This window comes from Notechis scutatus, chromosome 6, assembly GCF_049901735.1.
Source record: "Notechis scutatus isolate UNSWTSFEM ecotype Mainland chromosome 6, rNotScu1.2, whole genome shotgun sequence".
Lineage (NCBI taxonomy): Eukaryota > Metazoa > Chordata > Lepidosauria > Squamata > Elapidae > Notechis > Notechis scutatus.
In genome coordinates this window covers 53,287,641-53,307,368 of record NC_142014.1, presented here as the reverse complement: position 1 = coordinate 53,307,368, position 19,728 = coordinate 53,287,641, and the positions used below count along the sequence as shown (strand labels likewise).

Sequence of the window (19,728 nt, the reverse complement as noted above, 5' to 3'; positions counted from 1 at the left end):
TAGTCTAGGTGTTTAAAGCAACAGGTTTTCTCTAGAGCAATAGTTTTAGGCAGGTGTGAGAATCACTGAAGAAATTAAAATCCAGGTTTTAGAGGTTTTACATATCGAATTTTTTCATATTGCAACATATCTAATTCAGGGTATTTTCTCATATCCTATCAGCAAAAACATAACCTCTCTTAATGACTATGAAGACATTGATGAGGTATGCATACCATACCACCCTTATGCTTAACTATATTTTTTAATAAACCACAATCAGTAAATTAAAGCAATACATTGCATTGTTATATAAGATAGCTAAACTCACACATCAGACTAAGCCAGAACCAAACTAATCATGTTATGGTAATGCAATGTGAGAACCTATAAATTCTTCTGATCAAAATTTTGATAAAACCAAATCTAGAATTTCATTTACAGAATATATTATAGTTCTTCCAACCTAGCAGTGCACAGCAATACTGAAGCTTCAGCAATCGATTTCATACATTTTAGCATAGGCTTCTTTATCAGCTTCATAGATTCTGTTCCAAGACCTGGAAACATTGACCAAGATACCATCTGCTGTGTCACCTCGCTAAATTTTCTCATTAGTTCTATGACTGCTACCTAATTACATAGCTTCTTCACACAACCAACCGGAGTAAGAGAGCAATGTAATTAAATTAGGTCATTCTTCTGGTATCTATTACTGTCACTTGTTCAGATCAGGGAATTATGTTATACGGTAGAGGGACAAGGTTGGGGAAGTATCAAAGAATGCTAGCAATTGACAATCACCTCTCTTCATTTCTGAGTCATGCAATGGTTAACAGAGTACAGTTTGGAAGTAAAATACTTCTTTCTCAGACTGGCCCTTTTCTACATTTTCAAGCCACAGCAACAGCAATAGCACTTGGATTTATATACCACTTCATAGTGCATTACAGCCCTCTCCTAAGTGGTTTACCGAGTCAGCATATTGCCCACAAGAATCTGCGTCCTCATTTTACCCACCTCGGAAGGATGAAAGGGTGAGTTAACCTTGAGCCAGTCAGGATCGAACTCTGGCAGTGAGCAGTGACTTAGCCTGTTTTACATTATGCTAAGTGATTATGTGGCTCGTTTGGTTTTGGTTTAGCATGTGGGCCAAGTCTATTCACTGAGATTAGAATACCATGCTCATCATGTTATGCAAATCCAGGCAATTATGGCTTATTAAATAACATAATGAAACCTTGGCTTACATGATGCTCCCACCAACCTCTGTTTGTAGGAGCAGCTTGGAGGAAGGAAGTTGCAGACCTTCATGTACAGCAACAAGCTTCCGGGCAGGAAAGCATTTACAAGTTCAAGCTCTTAATTAACTAAGCATAAATACCACCTTCTTGTATCTTGTTCATTCCTTCCTCATTCAATGTGTTCATTTGTACCATAATGTTCTTTTTGTTTGCATGAGCTGAATTTTGAAACACAAGCAGCCAAGATAAATTTAATCATTCCCCCTATCTCAGGGCTGAGGCTAATTGCTACATATTTGCGGGGGGGGGAGTATTTGTTCTTGCTTTCAAGAGCTTTAGAGGGCATGATAGTGATGCATTATGCTACTAAAAAGGGAATGGAAAGTCCAATATTTGGGCAGTACGTAGGAGGCCTTTTGTCTTTCTGTTTATTTTATATTTTCTTCATTTGTCATATGAAAATATTACAGTTTTGATGACAAGTTCTGGGAGTTGGACATTTTGATCTGGGAATATTATTAATGTAGACCAGCAAGTCTTCTCCTACCCCAGAACCCTTTAGATGACTGAAACATAATTTCCATTAAGAAGGAATTATAGGAATCATACTACCAGCTGGAAGAAACCAAATGTGGAAAGCTGGTTTCAATCTCAGTTCAGAATATTTGCAGTTGATAGGAATGTTGTCTGATATTCAAGGGCAAATCAATCTAGTGCTTCTTCTGAGATCCATCTTTCTCTTTTCTGAGACCCATCTTTCTCCATCTGTCACCTTTCTCAGATGGTTCTTGAACTTCTGATTCACTTATAGATCCTTTGCTTCCCAATCCATTATTTTACTTCGTTTGCAGTACAATGCCTTGAAACAGTGCAACTGCCAGTATTTGAAAAAGGGATCTCAGGTAGACAACAAAAATACTATTGAAAAAGAAGGAGTAGGAATCAGTTCAGGGGGCCTGGTGGCACAGAATTAAATCAACTGTCAATAAACGAGGCTTTGTTCTATGGCCATTGGGATTTACTTACCATTTGAATCAATTGTGGATGAATCATAAACTGATGCATTTATATCCTCCAGTCCTTTGGCCTTCCAATTGCTGTTATAGTAAAATTCCCATCACCTCTGACTATTAGTCAAGTTTAAGTTGATGGAAATTGTAGTCTCACAGTATTTGGATGATTGTAGGAATACCATCTTTGTTGTGGATCATATTCTCTAAGTGTCATAATTTATCAGAAACAGGACCTGTTTTCTGTTACCTCTTCACAGTCAAGTATGTCCCATTTAGTCTTTGTAAGACACCTTTAAATTGCTTTCAAGATGCAACATCATCTCTTCCAGTCTGTGTTGGCAAACTAACCCCTAAAGACGGAATAGTTATTGTTAATTTGCTCTGGTTTTGTTCAAATGGATTCTTAATACAAGTTCCAATCTCATTGCAATAATTTCATGATATCCAGATGAAGTCATCAACCTTTACTCATCAATCTATTGTTTTATTTCCTTTTCATACATTTTTCAAACCTGTTCAGCACAAAAAGTAAAAGGAGACATTTGTGAGGACGTTTGCTTCAGGAAATGCTTGGTTTCAATGTCAGTAGTTGGGCTCCTTACCCCTCATTCTCCCCTCAGCAAACCTTTCCAGATATTCCAGTTGTTATGAAATAATGATTTTGGGATCTTAGAAATGTAGAATTCTTAGATTTGAAAATATTAGCATTTAACAGATGTGAACTTCAATGTTCATTTCTTTCTACCTTTTTAATCTTTGTATTCAGAGCAGGCACTAATGGTTCCTTCCCAATTCATCCCAGACTAAACTCATGAATTGTATCACATTTTTTGGGGTGCAGTTCAGGAAATAGTAACATATGATTACTATTCCCAGTTTTCAGCTTGATTCTTGAAATTTTAGTACAGGATATGTAATTGATAATGATATTTTGCAGAAGTTTCCTACTTCTGTAGAAAAGTATGTGCTTTTTTGTTTGCAATAGAAAGGAACTTGTGCATTTCTAAAAGGTTAGAAATTTGAGCTAAATATATTGATTCACATCTTTTTGAGGAATTATTTTTGAAGAAAAAAGAAAAAGAAAACAAAATTTAAATAGTTTTAAACTTTCATTGAAAGAACTGTACCTCTATGTTTATATGTGTGTGTGTACATTTTTATGTGGGCATGCACACACACGTGTGTGTGAGAGAGAGAGGGGGGAGGAGAGAGAGAGAAACGTGTCATCCTCCTAATATATATTACCAACTACACTGTCAAACTCCTGGTGCACATTCCAGATGCATCACGCACTGATCACCCCCACACCCAGTTTAGCGATACATCACGTAACACCGCCATGACACCATGAGTTTGACACCCCTGAACTACACAAACATTTGATGAAGAGAATAAAATATGAAGTATGAAGAAGTCTGACTGTGTTCAAAGTGAGACCTTTTTAATAGTTTAATTGAACAATGATACACTGCTATTCAGTTCTTGAAATGATAGTGATAGTAAAAATTACAACTGGAATGCAGGCTTTCTGGACAAAATGGCTAGATTGCTGTTGCATATTCAGAAAGATGAGCAAAAACCTGCAGCAGCTGAAAAGAAGAAATTTGTCTGTCTAGACAGGGATATGATTTTTAATGCTCTAAAAGCCTGAATGAAAATGTACATGGCATGCCTTAAGAATAGATGTATTTTGAAGGAAGCCAAAGTTTCCAGTAATAACTACCAGTAGATTCCTGTCTCAAAGATCAGGTCCATGTCATGGAAAATGCATTATCTGAGCAAACAGAGTTAATCTGATTATTGCATATCCATACTGTACAACCTCCTTTCAAATTCTTATTTCAGAATAGAAAGAATAGTGTTTGTACACTTCAAATTAGCATTCTAAAAGAAAATCCTGCATGGCAATGTAACAGTGTGCTGATTTGGAAAAGGGGAAAGAGGTACAAACAGGAGTAATCAGTTTTGGCAGACAATGTTCAAATCTTATTATGGGCGGCAGTTCTTTCAGATATTAAACTCTTCTAAGTTAACCTCATTGAAGACACTAATATCTTCATTCATTATTACAAAAATGGAACATATTATGATAGGAGGACTTAACATGTTGTATTGAATGCTTGGAAATTTGGTATTTTGGAATCTTTAAATTTTTTAAAGGAATACTTTAATTCAACGTAGTGTTATTAAAAGTACAGAGCCAAATCTGATTTAAAAATGGGCAATTTTAGGGTAATAAACACAGAAGATTTTCAGCAACATGTAACCAAAAGAGTATGGCCAAGTGATCTTTGATGAGTGTGAGTAAATACTATTATTTTCTCCATAAAAGGCTGTCAGAGAACAATTTTCTGCATGAAAGCATTTCAAGGCCAGTTTCAGCATAAAGATCAATTGGGAGACATATCAAGAGTTTAAGGTCATCTATTCATACTGGTCTGATTCTTTCCCACACAGACCAGGAATATTGTATTTCTTTTAAATTGTTACATTTTAAAACATAGCCATTATTTTTGAATGTGCATCTGTGCATGTTTATTTCCTAATTAATGAAAAAAATTCGGTGATGACCTAGCTAATCTTATTTCAAAATGTTATGCAGAATTGGATCTGATTAGTATTTGTGTGAGAGATCACTAGGCCGGTCCAAGGCTGTAGGTCAGACTGAGAAGTCAAGAAAACATTCTGGAAGAAGACAAACCGCTTTTGTATGGTTGTCAAGGAAAACACCTTGGCTCAAGACAAACTTACTTTTTTGTGTGATCTAATTAGTCACTTAGATAAAAGATAGTTAAAATTTACAAAAGTGCCCCTTTTAGAATAACATTCTATTTTTATTTATTCATTATTAATTTTCTCCTTCTCTAAATTCTTGTTCACCTCAACTCTTCACTTCATTCAGTTTCTAAAAAACACACATCCATAATATTTGTTTTGCTTTCTTAAGCTTGCCAAGCTAATTTAATTCTTGTTATCTTTTTAAAATTCATTTGTGTGTGGTATGTGTAAAATGAATTCTTCCTATCCTCATTTTACCTCAGTTCAATGTATATTATGTTATTAATGTTTAGAGTTTGAATCTTGCAGTGCTTCACATTTGTGTTTGCCAGAGTCAACACTGTTTCATGTTTTCAACCTTTATCATAGAAATAGGAAGCCTGTAGCCTTCTAGGTCATGTTGAGAGCCAACTGCCACAAGCTATCCAAGGCTAAAAGAATATTGCAAGTAATACTTCATTAACACTTGAAAAGCCACAGATGCTTCCTCCAACTGTATGCATGGTTATTCAATTAAGGTTGAATTATGTAACCATCAAGCAGATGCTAATCCAGACATAAATTATTGAACTTTTCCCTCTTTTTCTAGGTCATCGGCCATGCTGACTGAGAATGGCGGGACTTGCAGTTCAATGCAGCTGGAGGGTAATTAGTAGGTGAAAGGTAACTCACCATCATTAAGCAAATAGTAATAAAGCATTATGCAGTAAAAGCCCCTCCCCATTTTGTTTCCAGTCTTTTATATTTTATTAAATTGTATACTTTATTTAAAAATAAACAGTTCCAAATCAATTTTCCAGAGGAGAACATTGGAAGATGAAGTAGGCATATAGATTGCATTGCTTAGAAAGGACCAGTTAAAAGTCATTTGAATTCTAACCCAATTTGTAACATCTCTCCTTGCAAATATTTCTGATTTGCCCTGTTTGCATTTCTATGGGAAAATACATAAAATTTAAATGGATCAGAACACTTGGTATTAACTTACTTAGGGAATCATCATGGATACCAAGAACCAGGATGAGATTGAGATTAACTGTACATATTTGAAGATGGAGAAAGATAGAGCTATTTTCTCCTGAAAATTTTGTATGCAACAAATAATATACATGCAAATTATATGCCACTGCCAGATCTCTCTATGACACCGAGGAACACCAGTTTCATTCAGCTTGCTAATATTTGCATCTTCCTTGTCCTGCAGCAACATTATTGGTCTCTCTGCTACTGCTGGCAGCTTAGCAAAACATGTCCCATCTTATTTTAGTGTGTCACATCTGTTGCTGCTTTGTCACAGTTTTAAGCCACAGAAAAGAGAAATGTGAAAAGAGGAGAAATGACCTTGGTTCTGTTCTAAATTCAGGATATTTAAAACCAATTGATAACTGCATGGCAGGAAGCTTGGATTGTCCAACACCAGGCAAGTGTCAAGTCTATATATATTCAATAGTTGGTAGAAGTATAGTAGGGATTTTCCAACCAAAAGCTTATGCTAGAATAAGGAAACATTTAGGGAATATAAGTGGGATGAAAAACAAGATGGCAGTTCAGATGGCTGATTCCCTACGGTATGAGAGTGCATCCAGAGGAATGGAGACTTGCAATCGATCCAGATCCATATGGCTCCCAAACTCCATCATTGGTATGACTCCTGCATCATCCTTTGGATCTCCTCCCAAATCTACTCCAACATCCAAGTCATCCTCCTCATCTTCATCCTGACTAACAAGAGCCAATTCATTCTCATAGCAGAAGGCACTAGGAGGTGGAGGAGGTGAAGGCAGGATGGTAATTTTACTCTCCTGCAATTCCCGAGCAGAACAGTAAGGGGTTCCAGCCACCTCATAAGTCTTGTGGAAACGTGAATAGTCCACCTTATAATGTTTCTTCTCCTCAAAGACAACGGGCTCAAAACGATGGCCCCAAAGAATCTCACTAGCCAAGTAGGAGCTACGAGCCTGAGTGGTCATGGCTGTTGCTTCCACCATACCCTCAAGGATAACAACAATCTCAAAGTCTTCTCTCTCCAGTTCTTCCTTGCCCATCCCATACAGGGGGCTTTCTTCATCGATCTCATGAACAATAATAATGGGAGACACTAAGAAGATACGATCAAGGCCGATGTCATAGCCCACATTCAGATCTCTCTGGTCTAATGGAAGATACTCACCTTCTGCTGTCATATAGGGTTTTATAAGCTGGGCTCGAACATGAGCTTCCACAATATGGCTCCTCCTTAGATTCCCCACCCGCCACATGAGGCAAAGTTTGCCATCCCGCAGAGAGATGACAGCATGGTGGCTGAAGAGTAGGGTTTGGGCCCTTTTCTTGGGGCGTGCCATTTTTGCCATGATGGTGCCAATCATGAAAGAATCAATAACACAGCCTACAATGGATTGCACCACAACCACCATGATAGCTAGTGGGCATTCCTCAGTCACATATCTAAAACCATAACCAATTGTTGTCTGGGTCTCCACTGAGAAGAGGAAAGCTCCCAAGAACCCGTTGACATGTTTGATGCAGAATTTTGTAGCAACAGAACCACTTCCTGCACCAGGGACATCTAAGTCACCATGGAAGAAGGCAATGATCCAAAACAACAAACCAAAGAATAGCCATGAGACCAAGAAGGCCGCTGAAAAGATCATGAGCATGTAGCGCCAACGAGTGTCCACGCAAGTAGTGAAGATGTCAGCCATGTAACGTTGAGATTTGTTGCTTAGGTTAGCAAAGTAGACATTGCACTGGCCGTTCTTTTTGACAAAGCGGTTACGTCGTTTCCGTCGAGGGGCATGACCTTTCCCATTATGACTGTGCTCATTAAGGCTGCCAAGGGAGGAGACTTTGTGCCCATCCTCTTCAGTGGAAACAATGCTGTACCTTATGAACAGGGGAAAAAGGGATAGTTAAAGGTAGGAGGAAGACAAGTTGTGATTTCTCAAAAGTTCATTTTAAGTGCTCATACACCCAAATCTAGTACAGATGAACTCCTTAACTTACAACAGTTCATTTAATAATGGATTGAAGTTACAATGGCACTGAAATAATTATTTATGGCCAATTTTCACACTGATGACCATTGGAGCATCCCCAAGGTCACTTTATCAAAATTCAGATTCTTGGTAATCGGTTCATATTTATGATGGTTGTAGCATCCTGGAGCCACGCGATCAGCTTTTGCAACTTTCTGTCAAGCAAAGTCAATGGGGGAGCCAGATTCCGTTAACAGCCATGTTACTAGCTTAACAAATGCAGTGATTCACTTAACATTTCTGTCAAGAAAGGTTGTAAAATGAGGCAAAATTCTTTTAATGAATGTCTCGCTTAGCAACAGAAATTGTAGGCCCAGTTATGGTCGTAAGTCGAGGACTTCCTGTATCTCTTTTTTTTTTTTCAACCACCCCAGATGTTCTATATATATGACCCTTTACAGACGTGGCATGCACACTGTAGATTCAGCATTACTAAGAAAATCATATAGCACTGGCATTCATGAGTACTGTGCAAACAATTCAGAAGGGTGAATCACTCCAAGTGCAGAATACCTGCAATTAAAATAATGTTCTATTCTGTGCAGTTTTTGATGGTTATCTTTAAAAAATTACTGCAGATATTATATTTGGTATCAGAGAAAGAAAAAAGCCATTAAAATAATCTTAAAAATAGGAGTTTTAGGACTCACCCCCATATAAGACTTTAAGACATATGAGTTATTCTCTCTGCAGTGTTCCAGTATGTTTAATTACAAGAGTTTAAAACAATAATCTCCACATTGTCTGAATCAAAAGTCTTTGCTTGAAGCAATGAAGAATAATGCTGTATTAAGATGTCCACTTAACTGTTCAAGACATTTGATTTCTGGGATTGGTATGAATATACCATTCTCCAACAAAAAAAATCGGTTTCTTTCAAGATTTAATTAGCAGGACCTACTATAGCAGATTTCAGGTGTACTAGACTATAATTCCTATTGTACCCAACCAAGATTATAATTGCCACAGTGGCTATAGTTGAATTATATTCCAACACCTCTGAGGACAGAAAGTTGGGATAGATGAAGCCATATGAATATGATTTTGTAACATTTTATCTCAGAATTGCATAAGGCTGGAAGTTTCTATTTTCTGTTCAGTTTGCATTTGTTGATCTAATCGTGCATCTGTGACAATGTTTATACACTTCCAGAGTTCTAGACAATTCTGTTGCTACAGCAACAAGTATGTTTCCCAGCAGCCCATATCTAAAACCTAAGGTGTAATTAGAGATCAAGAGACAACGAGTTGCCAGATATCCTAAAAGAAACTCCCTCTCCTCAAGAGCTGTGACTAGCTTTTATCTCTTTCTTCAAAATTTTCCACTCTCTCTATATTCATTTTTCCTAGTTGAGAAGAGCTGCTGGGTGGTTTCATCATAGAAGTTCTGCCTGACATCATTTGAACATAAGATGCAGTCATAGCAAATATCTATCAATGATATCTTAAAGTCTGTCTGTGGCAGAAAGACAGAAACAGAGAAGAGACACAGAGACGACCTATAAGAGATTAATTGCCAACACTTTTCTTTTTGTAATGCCAAATGTCTTAAGATCAAAATATTTCTAATTTGTTTTGTTTTCTGTTTGTTTCAGCAGAACACTTTGCAAACTTGACTGAAATTCCAAGCAGAAGGGCTTATATCATGTTGTTATAGAATTATTCTTTCCTCGGATCAAATATATAATGCCATACATTTAAAACAGTGCTTCTTGGCTTGGGTTAGGGCAGGCTAGGGACAAAGCCAGACTGAAATATCAGCAAGTTTCAATTGTTCATGTAGTGCAGAGATTCCCAAACTTGGCAACTTTAAGGCTTGTGGACTTCAACTCCCAGAATTCTCAAGCTAGTGCTGGCTGGAGAATTCTGGGAGTTGAGTCCACAAGTCTTAAAGTTGCCACGTTTGGGGACCCCTGATGTAATGCATTACTGTGATAATTCTATGATCTGTTTGATTTTGACAGTCTATTGCAACCTCTATTTATTCATTATAATATTTATATAAACGAGAGCTTAGTGAGACGTGAGCCCTTGATCTTACTGTCTTATTTCAATGCTATGTCTCATGATAGCAGATTAACAGACTATTTTTGCTGAGACATAAATCCTGCAAGGTTGAAACAAGATTCATTTCTAGATGAACTTGATCTGGATACGCTTCCATGGGAGCTCTAGCATGGTGGGCGGTGCTTTTCGCAAAAGTGGAGAAGGTGGTTGGGTATCTCCATCAGTCCTGCTTTCCCTGCCATCCCGTGTTGTTTGACTCTCCATCTGTACTTTGGTTCTTGCTTTCTAGATTCAGCTATAGGAAGTCACATCTATTCAAACAGGTATGTAATTATCTCTATTGAGCATTTTCATGACCATAAATTTTCATGACCACAAATTCCTTGTGAGTCCAATCACACTTGGTCAATAAAGAATTCTATTTTGTTCTGTTCTGTTCTGTCCTGTTCTATTAATGTTGAAACTGAAGAACTGAAAGATCTTCCTTCTGAGAAAAAGTTTAAAGTTTCGGACTGTTGAGCTTAGAAAAAGTTTAACAAAATGGGGGACATAATTGAGATGTATGGAATTATGGAAGGTGTAGAGAAAGTGGACAGAATAAAGGCTTTCTCTCATTTTCAAAATACCTGGAATGGGGTCATCTGATGAAATTAATTGAAAGGAGATTTAGAGTAAACAAAAGAAAGTGATCTTTACACTGTGCAGCGTGTAATAAACTGCATCTTTACAATGAAACTTATGCAAAATTAATTACATAGGACACGGTAATGATCACTAACTTGGATATATGAAAAAGGAGATTGGATCAATTCATAGAAGACAGATCTATTGAGGACTCATTTTTTTTTGAGTAGAACAGCTATAACAAATAATAAGAATATATGCACAATGTGTACCACTCCAATGAAAACTCTACTAGCAAAAGGAATTGTTTACATCCAGATACTGAGGTAGAGAGAATCCAGCACAGAATGGTCAGTATGTTATAGGTAAACCTAATTCAGATATATACCTTATAATGATTGGAGAGAATTCTCATGAAACAATGGGATTATTAAAATGCAAACCAAGCTCAATTTGCCCTAAACCTCCGCAAATTTACTGGCTTTGGGTTATATAAGATACATCACTGGGTCAGGCTAATGATGTAGCAGTGGCATTTGCAAAACATGAATTATCATTAGGTTTTTATGGCTTATATGTATAAGCAAACTAAGAAAATGGATTAGTTATATAACATCATTAAGCCTATTGAGCAAATGCAACCTTTCCATGAATGCTTTGTAGAATCATTTCCTAAAATTGATTTTATTACCATTTGGTTAGTCGAATATTAAAAGTAATTTAAGTAACAAATATTCATACAGCTATTCAAAGTTCTGGAGTTCCCTACCAAAGGCAACCTACTATGAGAGGATGTAGGAAAGCAGGAGATGTGGCACTTGAGTGTTCATCCCACAAGAGGCAAACCTGGTCAGATTTTATGGAAAAAAGTGTTTCAAAGACACTCTATCTTAATTAAATAACTATAACTGGAGATTTGTATTACCAGCTGAGGCTTGACAACAACCCTGAACCTTCAAATATCTCATCCCCCACCTTCCCACAACCTCTCACCACCTGATCAGCTTTATCTTAGTTTCCATTCTACTGAGTGACAAAAGCATTTTTATTTAGACAAATCTTTGCTTTTTAATGTGATGTTGTCAAGGATGAGGTCTGGGGACTACTTATTTTTTATTGTTTTGCATCAATATTTTAATTACAATTTTGCATATTATCTTATATTAATATTATTAGCCTTCCTGGAGGTTATTTAAAATAACAACAAAATGAGTGTGAGTGTGTGTGTGTGTGTTCCAGAGAGAGACAAAGACTGAGAGAGAAATGGTACTTTGGATTTAAGTCCTAAATACAAGATTCCCTGGCATACAATTCATACAGCTAGAACCTATATTGTGAATTCCATGATTGTCCCTCAGCAATTACTTGTAGACATTTTAAATACCTAATTGGACAGTAGGACCACATACATACAGCCCACAGAAAAATAAGATGGCTACAGAGCAGTAAAAATTGGATGGTAGATGTTACTCACCTGTTTACTCGGATGCTGCCCATGACTCGTTTTATCATGAGGTACTTCGTATTATAAAGCTGAACAGCTTCCGATGTTGTGTATGATTGGGAGTATCACACACTGGACACACACAAATGGTGTCCCGGGGCTGTAAAAGCTTCGGTTCCTTTCATGAGGGAATAGATACCTAGATTAGAAGCAAAAAATTCAGAAGAAAAATCACAGCAACTAAAAAAAAAAAGCCCTAATCAATAAAATCCCATTTGTATTGTTCTCTCTATTTATTCATTTTTCATCTTTCCTCTAGCACAGAATTCAGGAAGGAATACATAAGCTATGTTCCTACAACTTGTTAAACCCCAAACCTGGATAAACAAAACACATTTGCAGAGTTACATAACATGCATCACCCAAACAATCCATGTTATAGATTTAATGTGATGACTTAGCTCAAACAATATGTGATGCCAATGAGTGGACACTGGAAGACAAGCCACCGCCCCCATTTCCACATATAAAACCAGTGGCAACACAGCCATTGAGTTTATCATGCAGAGGCCCTCCTGGGTTGGACTTCAGAGCCAATTCTGGAAGCACAAGGGCAGAGGTGGGTTCAAAGAACTGTTTAATGAAATGAACGTAGCAATAGGCAATAAGAGAAGCACTGCAAGTGAGCACCTCTATACTGTGTAATAGCTATTGCTATGGGATGTGTATGTGTGTGAGTTGTGTGTCTGTCCTCCCCCCTCACATTGGTATGTAGGAACATTGCCAATCAAAACCACACTGAATAGACTGTTGAAGAAGGTGGGAACTATTGTAGTGCCTGCTTATCTGGACAACATAAATTTCTAGCTAAAGAGAATATCATTGACATTGACAAAATCACCACCAGTCAATTACAAAAGGAAGCTTTACTTGGAGCAGCTTACATCCTGCAATGGTATCTTTAATATTGAATAACAACTTCTGCTTATCCCAGGATCATGGGAAGCACTTTATAGACCAGGAGTGTCAAACTGGCAGCCTATGGGCCAGATGTATCACACATCACACATGCAGGCCACACCTGCCCCAGTTCCACGAAGGGGAAAAAAAGTCATGACACATTATATGACAGCAATGTGACACCACGAGTTTGACACCGGTGGTATAGATGAACAAAATGCCAAATCCAGTCTGGCGGACTTGCAAGCAACCATAATAATCTTCCTGCTTCCAGGCTTTTCTTTAATGCAATGAATATCATGTAGGAATGAAGGGGAAAGGACAGGGAGACTAAGAATCCATGGTGATAAATAACTAAGACAGTGGTGGCAAAATAAATAGTATGGGAGTAAACAAGTAGGGCAGGAAAACTCAGATCCACCTCACATCTTGAAAGCCATTTTTTCCCCAACAGTCTCATATCTAAGCATATCAGATCTAGACTTTTTGGCTTCAGCGTTTGTTACATCTTGTGCTTCCCTGATCTAAGACTAGACTTTTAGGCATTTAAATCAGTTGAGACTTTAAAAATTAGCTTAGTCTCAACTGCTTCACAATGCAAATTACATTTTTTGAATGGTTGGGGACAGTGTTTCGAATGAGTGTTGCAAATTTCTCCTAATTAATGGGATGAGGGTAACATTAAGTTGGCTTGGAAAGTGGCTCTAGATTAGGATTCTAGCTTACATAACAAAGTGTGTGTAAATGTGGGGTGAAACAAAGTTTTTAATTGTATTTTATGCAAACTTGCCAAAATGAACCTTAACAACTCATACAGTCCTTTCCGTTACCAGAGAAAGTGTCATAAATATGTTGGTAAATAGACAATGATGCTATCCATTCAATCATGTCCAGTTCTTAGTGATTCTATGGACCAGCTATTTCCACATTTCAGTTGTTTTATAGTCTGGCTGCTGTCAGCTTTGATGATGTCCAGCCACCATGCCCTTTGGTGGCCTCGTCTCCTTTTACACCTGACCATTCCAAGCATAACTGCCTTTTCCACGGAGTTTGGTCACATGACATGGCTGAAATAAGTAAGGCAGAATGTTGTGATTTTACTTTCCAGCAATGTATTACAATATACTTTATCTTGTTATGTGAAATGCTGGTTGACCTCAAACATCAGTATCTATGGCATCATCTGGTGATGACTATGAAACATAAAAGACTGATTTGGAATGTATGCGAAGTAAAGATCATAAATTAATAAAAAAAATGAATGAAAATAATCTGACCGTGTGTATACTGTATAAATTCATTCAGAGAAGTTTAGGCAATGGTTTAATTATGAATGAAAGAGCTGAAATGTGTATCAGGAAGTATGAATTGTTGTCATTTAGGTTCTTGTGGTTACTTAGGTTGAGGATACGTGTGAATACATATAAACTGATAATAGTTGCATGGTATAATCCAGTGAGAGTGATACTGGAAGAACCAATAATGAGTTTTAGGGGGAAATTTTGCAATATTTTGAATGAATGTAGTCAGGGGACGGGGAGAAATATATTCTGCTAGGTGATATGAATGGATAGATGGAAGTGAGGTGTGAGTTCAGAAAATGAATTGGCCTTTTAGAGATTGTTGGCGACTATTGGTGAATAGTGGCTATTCCAATAGCATCTGCTTATAATAGTTGGTATGAACATAAAGCTATTCATATGTCTACGTGGAAACAGAAAAAAAAATGAACAGGATTGATTTGATTATGTGGAAAGAGGGAGAGACTGGTAAATAATACAATAGTGATAAAGGATTCTGAATGTGAGACGGATCATTTTTGATAGAGTCAATGTGGATCTCTGAATAAAAAAAAATGGAAGAAATAAAAGTAGGACAACTGCGGTAAGTAGTAGTAAGGAACTTGTATGCATGAATAAATGAATAGATAGATAGATAGATAGATAGATAGATAGATAGATAGATAGATAGATAGATAGACAGACAGACAGACAGACAGACAGACAGACATTAGATTACATTAATCTTCCAACAGAATGCATGTAAAGTGAATCTAAGAAATTAAGTTACCAATAGGGCTTGGAATAAAATGAAAAGAATTATTTTACAGAATGCCAGAACAATATGTGAAACTACCTTAATGAGATGTATGTAAAAGATGTGAAAGGAAGAAATGAAAGAGCCTACGGTTGAGAAACTGTCATATAAAAGAATAACTATTTTCAAAAATGAGGATGAGGGAAAATACTGTATGATATTATAAAGCAAAAAAAAAAAAAAGATTTGCAAAGAATATAATCAAAAAGAGCAAGGAATAGTTTTGATTTTAAAAATGCAGAAAAAGTACAGAATGATTTTAATGGAAATGTTTAAAAATTGTTTTGAAAGTGGGTGATGATGTTTGAAGAAGATGCCTCCAGATTTTTTTTAAAAAAAATTGAAATGAAAGCTGACATAAAAATAAAAGTGACATAAATCTGAATGGTTTGCAGTGAATATAGAGAAACTGTATGATGCAGCAAGGATTTACAGATTTGAAAATTAAAAACCAAAATAGTTTTGGAAAATGAATTAAACTGTTTCAAGTTATATAGGAATGATAGGATATTGTATCAAGTAGATGAATTTGATTATTTAATGGAATGTTTAATGGGGAGATGGATGAAGACACTTTAATACATGCCTATGGTAGAAAAATAATAATATGTTGCAAGGAATGAATGTTTAATGAAAGTAATGAAAATTAAGATTGAATCTAAAAGTCAATGTAGAAGGAATGAAGAAGTCAAGAGAAGGAGGGAGACTGAGAAAGTCATTATTGGATGGAGTTGATGAGATTATAGATTTTCTTTATTTCTGGATTTGGTTCCTTTTTAAATATAAGTCAGTTATATTTACTGCACCAAAGGCTGCAAATTATATGTGGGTGATATATATCTGCAGACTTAAATCCAAACTAGTTCTCATGAGAATTCAATATTATGGGATAATGTAGCCTGAACATTTCTAGGAACTCTTTCCTTTGGAGTTCTTGGACAAAAATGGCAGTGTTAGTTTGGATCAATTCAACATCAACCAATCTTTTAAAATATTTTTCTCTTTGAAAAAAAAATCTGGGTTACTTAAAACAGGTAAATTGCAATTAATTCAACTAAAATATCCTTTGGCTTTAAAATTTGAGACCGATGCTTTAGCAGTGTCCCAAATTCTGTAATATTAAGATTACTAGATAAAAATTTGAAGGTTCCTGAATGTACAATTATTTGCTATGCCTGATTACTATGGGAAACCTGCAAGTAATTTGGGACAATGAGTTGAAATAGCTTTAACAAATCAAAAGGCAAGAGTTTTAAATCAGATTAAATTGGTATTGTGTGATCCCAAATATAATTAACACAATATTTTTGTATGTTTATAGGTATCCTATAATCTTAGACATTAATTAATATCAGTTAATATTCTGTGTGCTTAGAGGTCACCATAGAGGAGATATATTAAAAGTTTGGTTTCAAACTTTGTTTTAGAAGTGTAACATTTGGGATGGAATGATGACATAAATAACTTGTTGCATAGTTAGCATTTTGATTTAATATTCATAATATTAATATGGTGTCGAGGAAAATGAAAGTTAAAATGTGAATGTGTAATCCAAAAGTTTGGAAACTATCAAAGCATGATAAATTGGATTATCTTTATTTACTTTTATTTAAAAGCAAGTTGAAAAATATTTTTAACAGATTGGACAATCATTTGTCTGAAATGGTATAGGGCAGTGGTGGCCAACCTTTTTGGGCTCCTGTGCCAAAAATTGTGTGCATGCTGGCGCACATGCATTCACATGCCAACACCCAGAAGGCAACGCATACACCCCACCCCCTGCGCATGTGTGCGCATTCCCCCATCCGTCCCTTACCTGCACTGAGCCTCACAGCTGATTTTTGGCTGGTTTGAGGCCTTTTTTGGCCTCAGAGGCTTGAAAAAAGCCTCTGCAGGCTGAATAGGTCCGTTTCATCACTTCCGGTATTACAGGAAGTGACGAAATGGGCCTATTTGGCCTGCAGAGGCTTTTTTCAAGCCTCTGGGAGGCCGAAAAAGACTCCAAACCAGCTGAAAATCAGCCGTGAGGTGCTTGCATGTGCAGTGAGATAAGTTGTCCTGCAGCTCGTGTGCCAGCACAAATAGCTCTGCATGCCACATGTGGCACGTGTGCCATAGGTTTGCCATCACGGGTATAAGGTTTCCTGCTTGAGAAGGGGGTGGGTTTAGAAGACCTCCAAGGTCCCTTCCAGCTCTGTTATCCTGTTAACAATATCATGCCAACCATGCTGATCAGAAGCTCTGATACCAAAGGATGGACCCTTAGCACCATGAGGTTTAAAGTAAGAATAAGCTTTGGAAATATGGCTATAAACATCAGGTCCAATTCAGTAACGTAACATTTTCATTTGAACATTTCTGCATTGGAAATAGAAGCACTAACAGTGGCAAGAGGCAACTAGGATTTGATTAGCTTTTCCTGACCTGACATTCCCATTGGAACTATATTTCATCCCAGTCTAGATAAAGGAAGACACAACAACAACAACAATGCAACATTCTAAGATGCCACAATGCCAGGATTTTATAACTATGATTAACTGAATGAGGCATTATGGCCTAATTTTCATGCTTTACTTATAATGAGTCGGATTGAACATTACATCAAGACAAAAGATTTAATAAAACTTTTTTGGGGGGAGGGGAATTCTGTTAAACCCATAATGTCCATTGAATCCACATTTATATAATTGCACCATTTACATAATGAAATAATTGATGTTCTTAGATCATGATGTACATTGACATAAATGATGTAAAAACATAAATTATGTCATTAGAAACAATGAACCTGTGCATCCTTTTGGGGATAAAGAGTGAATGCAAATTCAGTTGTTCTTGTTAAAAGTCTATTTTCAAAAGGTCCATTTAATAGAAGTTTATGTTTTTTAATCCACCCAAGCAATGGAGTTCTATGGATAGATTACAAAGTGAGACAAAACACTGGAGAACTAAAACAACCAAAATAATTTTAAAAGATAGGCTACACAGGAAAAATGTTAAATGAAAGATTATTCCATTGTCATGCAGGCATTTAAAATCAAAAACTCATTATAAAAAGGCTGGGAAGAGATACACAACGGTCATTTATGTATCATAGTCACCTTTAGAACCTCCCATATGGCTCAAATCAGATTCCTTTGAACAAAAGCGGCACCATATTGTTTGCATCTATCTTCCACCAGACCCCAGAGCTCCTCGGAGGGGCTTACTTTGAGTATGGTTTAGTATTCTCAAAACAAAAATTTTGGGGCTGCCCAATAAAGTAAATTCACAATTGTGTCCCAGACTTTTCACCAGGGAGCTGGAAAAGAGCGCAGGATGGGTCTATGACAATTCACCATGGTCGACTTGTCAGGGCTAACTTACCATATCCAACTCGCCACAGCCAATTCGCCACAGGACAACTCACTGCAGGACAAGAATTACACTAATATCAAATAATGGAAAAGAATAATTGAAGGATGCAGAAGGAGGGAGAGAATGAAATGTGAATGGCAAAAAATTAAAATATTTTTTATTTATTTTAAATAATTAAATAGAATTGTTAAATTGTCCTGCAACAAGTTGTCCTGCAACGAGTTGACTGTGGTGAGTTGGCCGCAGCGAGTTGCCTGTGGCAAGTCGTCCCATTCCACACAGAACTGAGAAGAGGAAGTTCAATTGCCAAAATGGGCAATAAGCATGGGTTGCCAACCCTGACCCCACAGGTGACTAGTCTATAGATGGACATCAGATTTTATCTACACTGAAACTGTGTTAATTGCCACCAGCTTAAGCAGAAAAATGCTACAGCAACACTGGAATTTGACAATTCTATTTAAGGACAACTTAACTTTGACTCATTGAAGTGTGGAAGGCAATGTCATATGGAGACAAAGTAGAAGAAAGAATCTGACGAGGCACATTTACATTGTTAGCCAATCTATGCTAAGGTGACTTTTTTATACCATGGTAGAACATCTAGTTACTTGTATAACCCAGAGTGCTTTTCCAAATTATTTCTTCAACATTGCTTATACCCCAATATACAATTTTTTTCCACACACTGGAAAACAGTAATTCATAAAAGCCTGAAAATAACCTGCATGGTTGTCACTTCCAGCTCAATACTTAAGGGCTGTGATAGGTGGTCCCTTTATTAACATAATTGAGACATGTGAACTTTCCCTTCTCTAGCAGTTATAATGCTATGTAAGTTGTCTCAAGAAGTTTTGTTGCTTGTGAAGAATATAGTAGTACCTCTGCTCCTTGGCAACTGATGCCATTTCACCACTAGTGATGGGATCATTCTATGTTACACTTCAGGGAGCAAAGGTAAGTCACATGATGTACAACTTTGTATCACATCTGCTACTTAAAGCCACTATTTCCTTTGTATGGCGTGTTCTAATACTACGTTTTGGGATTTGGTGTTTACCACATGATTATATATTGGAAATTGTTAAGGATGCCTTAGATGCAGGAACAACAAATCATTCAGTTCTAAAAAGCATAACACAAGACTGCTTACTGGAAGCCTTAATAATGAAGCTACAACTTAAATA

The 19,728-nt window shown here is 36.7% G+C and overlaps 1 protein-coding gene across 2 annotated transcripts in view; it reads right to left on the bottom strand.

Annotated features, from left to right (window-relative positions):
- Positions 1-5,454: 5,454 nt before the first annotated feature.
- KCNJ4 (potassium inwardly rectifying channel subfamily J member 4) overlaps positions 5,455-19,728 on the bottom strand; it is a 46,367-nt gene continuing 32,093 nt past the window's right edge. The window contains exons 2-3 of one of the 2 annotated variants that reach the window (XM_087968312.1): positions 12,155-12,323; positions 5,455-7,897 (exon numbers count right to left, since the gene is read on the bottom strand). In XM_087968312.1, the coding sequence (XP_087824438.1) occupies positions 6,562-7,897; positions 12,155-12,192 (1,374 nt within the window). In that variant the 5' untranslated portion in view covers positions 12,193-12,323 and the 3' untranslated portion in view covers positions 5,455-6,561. The remainder of the gene's footprint in view (positions 7,898-12,154; positions 12,324-19,728) is intronic. The other variant, XM_026693237.2, reaches the window with a different exon arrangement.